At 50.8% G+C, this 7,245-nt stretch overlaps 1 protein-coding gene across 1 annotated transcript; it reads right to left on the bottom strand.

Annotated features, from left to right (window-relative positions):
* Positions 1-5,400: 5,400 nt before the first annotated feature.
* LOC139354977 (uncharacterized) lies at positions 5,401-6,870 on the bottom strand. The gene has a single exon (XM_070999250.1). It carries the CDS (start codon positions 6,868-6,870, stop codon positions 5,401-5,403), a length of 1,470 nt encoding a protein of 489 aa, XP_070855351.1.
* Positions 6,871-7,245: the final 375 nt, after the last annotated feature.

Below are 7,245 nucleotides of genomic sequence, written 5' to 3'. Positions count from 1 at the left end.
GACAATGACCGCCTGTCCCTTGCTCTGCCCCGGTGGGTCCCACTAGGGATTCGCTCAGTTTGCGCTGACAGTCAAGGCTAACGCCAGGAAGCTGCTTAGCAGTTCACTTCGCTTTACCCCTAGAGCAGACGAATGTTCCAACCCAGCCTCACCCTATTGCTGGACGTCCTTGACGTTCCTGCGCTCCTCAATGAGTTCTCCGCGGCGGTCGTGACGGGGTTGCCGGTAATGTCCACTGCTCCTTATCGTGCATGCTGCGAGGCTGGATGTATCATGGCCACTGGCTCATGAGGTCTTGGAAGATCGCTTTTCCTGGACTTGGCGCGTTTTTGGTAGCCGGCAAGCCACCATGTATGAATGCCGCTGCACTTTGTGGGGAGTTATTCAATCGAAGTTATTAAGCCGAATCGTGAGTCGTTAAACTTTACCAGGTATTGATCCTTGTCCCGTTGCCATAAAAGTTCATTTCAACCCAAATGGAAGTCGATAAGATCCGCAGCCATCACACCCCTGGAAACACAGTCAGCTGGGTTTGATTTGGAGTCTACGTGACGCCAGGCCTTCCTAGGAATAGTGTAAACAAAAAGTGTCCAACAAGAGACTTTACTTGGGCTTGTGCATAGGATAACCAGGAGAGTATTATTGATGCGTCGGACCAGGCAAAAACCGTTATGTTCTTGTGGCGTAGTTCAAAAGAGATCGAGCGAATAAGTTGGCTTAGAAGAATTGCTGCGCAAAGATCAGAGCGTGTCAAGGATTGCTGATTCAGTGGACCCACATTTGTTTTCGCAGCCACAAGAGACAAAGAGAAGGCTCCATCGTCATTTGAACCTCTGTTGTACACCGCAGCATTATACGCCTTGGTTGAAGCATCCGAAAATCCGTAAAGCTCGATGTTGTCTGCGTCGATCGCAACGAAGCGTGGTACTTGGAACTTTTGTAGAGTGTCTAGATCTGCTTTCCACTTCAGCCAGTTGTCCGCCAGTTTAGTTAAAAGCCCAATCCAAGTTCAAAAACTTTGGAAAATAATCTTAAACTGGATTACAATGGGTGACAAGAGTCTGAGAGGATCAAATATCCTACATTTGTGGAATCAGGATTTGCCGCTAGGACTTCGTTGTAAGTCAAAATGTATCTCCCAGGATATCAGAATAGTTCAAGAACTTTATCTGGCCAAAATTGTGCGTTGGTATCCTCCGTTTGTATAAACGATGTATTAGATACCATATTCCAAGATCAAGATTTGCGCAAGACATCTGCTGAATTAACTCGATTCGGTTTCACAATAGCTCATCTTCACTGTTTGACCCAGTAAGAATATCATCGACGTAAATATCCTTTAGTAGGATTTTTGAAGTATAGTTGTTCCTCTTGATGATCCACAGCGAAGTGTTCCAGCACTCGTACCGCCAGGAATGGTGCGCATGACGTTCCGTAGTTTCTAGGCCACTCGCTAACCAATTTTTTGCGGAACATTTTAACGATGTCCGCTGAGAATGCGAACTTGTACATTCGAAACCGTAGGCACATCGAAAATAGATATTTTTGTATACTATGACTTTGAAAGTGTGTTACTTAACTCAGTTTTTGCGTTTAGCACTAGGTGGTGGGGAAGAATGAACTGATTCCCTGTAGCGATTTTTCTGGCTTCTCAATAGCAGATCCTTAAAAACCTGGACTGTTGATGCTTTGATGTTTTCCCGTCCCAGAGAAGAGGTGATTATGCCTAGCACGTGAGCATAAACAACCGAACGATCATCGGATACGCGTGACTGCTTTTACCTTAACCAAGATGCATGATGCCGACCGTGTTAGTCCAAGAGCTTGAATGTAACGCTCAGATACATAAGACAGCTCTGATCCAGAGTCTTATAGGAGACGGCATGTTACTAGGTCACCTCTTGCGTTTTTAACATAGCACATAGCCGTTGGTAATATGTTTCTCTTAAAGTCCGTTAGATGTGTCGACTTTGCAGTGCCTTGTGCACATACAACCTTTTGGGTGCCCTCTCCTTGGTCAAATGACTGAGTGTCGCTGAGTTGTTGTTAGACGCGCTTAAGTTTAGGTCTTCCTCCTCTGCTATCTAGGCAAGATTCGCAAACCCTGTGGATTCCGTCGGACATGATGAAGGTAGTGATGATTTCCTTTGCTTTGCCTGCATTTGTATGTTGACTTGCACCTGTTGACCCCGTGACCAGGTCTTTCTCATTCACAAATGATCGCACCCTAGACATATTCAGAAACTACTTTCAGCCATATAGAGTGTGTTCTGTAGAACTACATTTGGTGCAGACACTGCTTCTAACCACAACCCTCGATTGTGTGATCCTTTTTTTATTTTTAGAATGTGTTCTTTTCTTGCTTCCAGTCGCAAGTTCCCTTTGGCTCAACTCCAGTTCTTCGCAGCGAGAAACTTGAAGAACTTCTCCAGAGTTGATGCATATGTCTCCACACTGAGCTCAAATTTTTCTAGGGCAGGATAGATGATCTAACAATCAATTTCGTTGGCTCCGACTGAAACCTTTCGTAGAACTCATAAACTGCTACAAAAACGAGTTTACAATGTGCCTAGGACGATTGTATCTTTCTTTAAGACGTTCCCTTGCAGTGTTGTACGCCGTGTCCGTAATGGCCAAGTGTCGTACCAAGTTGGCAGTGTTGGGCAAACGCTATTTGTTATGAATTATGCTTTCATATATGTCTTAAAAGGATTGCCACTCTTTGTAGTAACCTGAGAACCGTTTGATTTGAATTTTCGGTAGTTTGCTCAGATTTGAATTCGCCGTCAGTTAGAATCCACTAATGTGACGTCACCACCAACATGATCTTCCGTGTTCGGTCTGCTCTGACTTGCAGCAAGTCGATCAAATAGTTGTTGGTTTTGAAGCCCGTTGCTGCCATTCGCACTGCTTGTAGATGTCCCCGGATGTAGATCAATACAATAGGTATATTGATTCGTAGAGCGCACTGTCGATCTCCGGATCGGCATAACCTTCCGCTTTCTCGTGAAGAACAATGATATCGCTCAACTCGTTAAACTCCTTCCAAACTTCGTTTAGGAGATCTATTTGTTTTTTTTTTTTTTTATATTCATTTATTCCCTACAATTATATACAAGTAAAAGTGAGTTCAAGAACAGGAGTAGGGGGCCGTGGTTGCGCGGTATCTCCGCAAGATATTGCTTCGCGCAATGGTAGCCACCTAGGCTGTAGCTTCTCTCCTCTCGTTGTCGGTGCGACGCAGCGTTCGCAGTACGCTCGCTGCGTAGGCTGCCGTCGCTTGCCAATTCGCCTCCTTCAGCAGCATGAGGGGCACAAAGGTTTCTGGCCGAACTCTCCATGGTGGACTCCATGAGTATCTGGCGGTCATAGCCAAAGCGGCGACATTCAAAAAGGACATGATGAGCGTCCTCGATAATGCCACTGCCGCACTCTGGGCAACCGTCCTCCGTGTCGTGCCCAATGCGCTTAAGGAAGCTTCGGAAGCAGCCATGTCCACTCAGCGCCTGCGTGAGGTAAAAATCCACCTGCCCGTGCTTCCTATTTAGCCATGGCTCTATGCTGGGGATGAGCTGGTACGTCCAGCGACCCTTGCTGGAGATGTCCCAGGCTGCCTGCCAATTGACGACGCTCTGCATCCTGGCCCTTCTCTTCACCTCGGTCTTGGTACTGCGGTCCGCCTGTTCGCCTGCTAGAGCCGCGCGAATCTCCTTGGCCTCCCGCACCAGTTCACACAGGGGAACTTGGCCTGCGATGACAAGGGCTGCGTCGTCCGAGATCGTCCTGAAGGCACTCGATATTCTAACGGCGCACAGGCGGTACGTCGAGTTAACACCTCGCATGTAGCTGCTCACAGCAGTGGCCTCAGCCCACACTGGAGCAGCGTACAGCAACTGCGACTTGACAACAGTCGCGAGGAGCCTGCGTCTGTCCTGCTTCGGTCCCCTGGTATTCAGCAGGATCCTGCAGAGCGATCCTGTGGTTTCGCTTGCCTTCTTGTTTACGAACTCCAGGTGTTCGCGGTAGGAGAGGCGGATGTCCAGCATTACTCCCAGGTACCTTATGGCACGCTGAGAAGTTATCGTTGTCCCTCCGATCTGAATGTGCGCCGACTCCACTGCTTTCCTGCTTGAAATCAGCACCGCTTCAGTTTTGTGTGAGGCCAGCTCTAGGCCCGCCAATGCGAGCCACTACTCCACTGCTCGAATTGCGCAGTTTGCAGCTGCCTCCACGGCCGCAACTTCCTTGGCCACCACAACCAGCGCGACATCATCCGCAAAGCCCACAATGTTGGTGCTGCTCGGCAGTGAGAGCTTCAGAACACCGTCATACTTGTACATCGTGTTCCAGAGGGCCCAGTACCGAGCCCTGAGGAACCCCGGCTGTCACCTCGTAAGTCCTGGGGCCCACAGAGGTATCTAGGACCAGCTCCCTTTTGCTGAGGTAGCTGTGCACTACATTCAGCAGGTAATCCGGGATGTTGAAGGACCGTAGTGCCTCCAGTGTCCTCCCCCAATCGGCTGAGTTGAACGCGTTCCGTATGTCCAGCATGACCACTAGGCAATACTTTTTCGTCCCACCTTTCCATCTGGTACCCGCGATGGCTTTAGCAGCAATGTTGGTGACCCTTTCTATCGCGTCCAGTGTAGATTTCCCTTTCCGGAAACCGTACTGGTTGGAAGTCAGTCCACCGGCATCCTCCATAGCAGCGTTAAGTCTTGTTGCAATGACCCTTTCGAAGATCTTGCCTATAGTGTCCAGCAGGCAGATGGGTCTATAGGAAGAAGCTTCGCCCGCTGATTTCCCTGGCTTCGGCAGGAGCAGAAGTTTTTGGCGCTTCCACCTGTCGGGGAAGGTCCCTTCCAGCAGGCACGAGTTGTAGAGCGATGCTACCGCGCCCGGATGGAGGGATAGCAGGGTATTCACTGCCCTGTTCGGGACCAAATCCGGCCCGGGTGCCTTCCTGCTCTTCAGGTTCCTTGCCACAGACAATAGTTCCGTCTCCGTGACCGGACATATCTGGCTACCAATTTGTCGCGTCCATCGGGGGATGCAATGACGGCGACCCTCTATAAACAGCACTTGGACAATGCCTTCCAGGACCGCCGGGTCAGTAGGCGACCTGTTGCCGGCACTCACACGCTTGACCACCGTCTTGTAGGCTCTTCCCCATGGGTCGTTTCCAGCTCGTCACAGAGCTTGAGGTAGCTCTCCCTCTTGCTGTCCCGAATCGCCAGTTTGAGTGCCTTTTTTGCACTCTTATAGCTAGAGTTGCAGGCAGAAAGGTTTCCGGTGCCTCTCGCCCTTTGGACTAACCTCCTGGCTCGAAGGCAGGTCCTGCGCAAGCTGGCGATTTCAGTAGCTCCACCAGTACACTGGCGCGTGGTGCTTCCGAAAGGTCTAACGCTGCTGCATGCTTTGGTCACAGGCTTCCTCCAGTCTGGCTGCCAATTTGTTCGCTGCTACATCTGCCGAGTCCAGCTCAGATACAGCCAATCCCTCCAGTGCGCTGGCAAAGGTCTGTGTCCTAAAGGTGTCCTGGCGGTAGGCTTTTCCTGGCCCGGTCATCGGCTGGCTTTGGCACGGTGGACCGCCAACTGTCAGCAGGATGGCCTCATGGTCGCTGGCCGTGAACACCTCGTCTATCCTCCAGCGTGAGCTACGGGATAACGAGCTGCTCGCGAACGATAGGTCTATGATTGAACCGGCCCCAGCTCTGTTGAAGGTGTGCTGGGAGCCCTCGTTCAACAGGACGATGTCCAGTAACGCAATTGCTTCAAGGATGGTGCGCCCCCTGGCGTTGGTATAGAGGGAGCCCCATTCCTCGGCCCAGGCGTTAAAGTCGCTTCCGATCACCACGTTGCTCCTTCCTCTCAGGTCGCTGATCAGCTCGTCCAGGATCCTGCTAAAGGACGTCAGTGATAGACTGGGGGCCAGGTAGCAGCTGTAGATCCATGTGCCGCCTACGTTCGCTCGGACAAATCCCTCTACTGCCCTCGTGACCCGCATTGGTGGAACACTCACACCGCAGAGCCACAGTGCCGCTTTGTCTGTGCGATCCGTGACCCAATCGCTTCTGCTTTCCACTCTGTAGGGCTCACTGAGTATCGCCACCTCAGAACCCAGCTCGCGCACCGTCTGCTTCAGGAGGTCCTGCGCGGCCCTGCAATGGTTCAGATTTAGCTGAATCAATTGCATGACGGTCGAGGTCTCCCTGTCCCGCTGGTTGTGGCTGGGCAGAGTCTGCTTCCTGCCTGGTGCCTGGTCTCCTTTCTTCCTGCCGCAGAGCAGAATAAGCATGAAGGCTCCTTGCTGCACTTGGCTGCCTTGTGCCCTTTTTTCACCACATCTTATGCAGCAGTCGCTCCTGTCCACTAGGCTCTTGCAGTTAACTGCAATATGCCCGGATTCCAAGCATTTGAAACATCTTGGGGGGCCTGTTCTTTCCCGGATCCTGCAGATGGTCCATCCAATCCGCACCTCGCCACGATGGAGGACGGCTTTCCCGAGGGAGTAGGGCAAACTGATCACAGCTAACTGCGACTCCGCGTAGCCTCGACGCAGACTCCGAACTCTGATGCGCTCCGTGTCGATACCATACTGGCTCGCAATCGCAGCGCAGATTTCCTGCTCCGTCGCGATGGAGTCGATGTCTCTTATCTCCAGAACGAGCAGTTTGGTCTCGTCCGACATGGCTCGCACTGACGCTGCGTCGCCTAACACCCTCGCAATGCTCTCCTTCATGGCTTCTGCACTTTCTGCGCTGCCTTTGGCCACCTCGAGCAGTAGGTTGCCGTTAATGGTGCGGCGTACCTTGGATACACAGCTTCCCAAGTCCGACAGCTGTTTATCTTCCCTTCGAGTCACCATGGCTAACACCTCGCTGTACGATTTCCCGCTCGCCTGAACAACGACGGCGTCGGGTCTGGCGCGACGCGTGGCCCTCGACTTTTTCTTGATCTATTTGTGTGAAGTTCGCTGTGTGTGTAGCACCCTCCGTTTGTTCAGACCATGCCATGCAAGTGTGATTTTGGACTTGAGTCTGGCACGGAATTTCACTAAATATTTTATTTCTTCCATTGCAAACAATTATCCTGACAACCAAAGCACTTCATAACTATCCAAGAACACGGAACCGTGATCTAGTAATATGGAGAGAAAAATAAACGATTGAGTTGTGTGAACTGTGTTTAATTTTATTCTTGCCAGTTGCGAAACCTATTTTATACTATGTTGAATATCACA

The sequence above is a fragment of the Drosophila suzukii genome, unplaced genomic scaffold (genome assembly GCF_043229965.1).
Source record: "Drosophila suzukii unplaced genomic scaffold, CBGP_Dsuzu_IsoJpt1.0 scf_5, whole genome shotgun sequence".
In the NCBI taxonomy this organism is placed as follows: Eukaryota; Metazoa; Arthropoda; class Insecta; order Diptera; family Drosophilidae; genus Drosophila; species Drosophila suzukii.
Note: the sequence above shows the minus strand (reverse complement) of the source record. Positions and strands in the feature narration are given on the sequence as shown.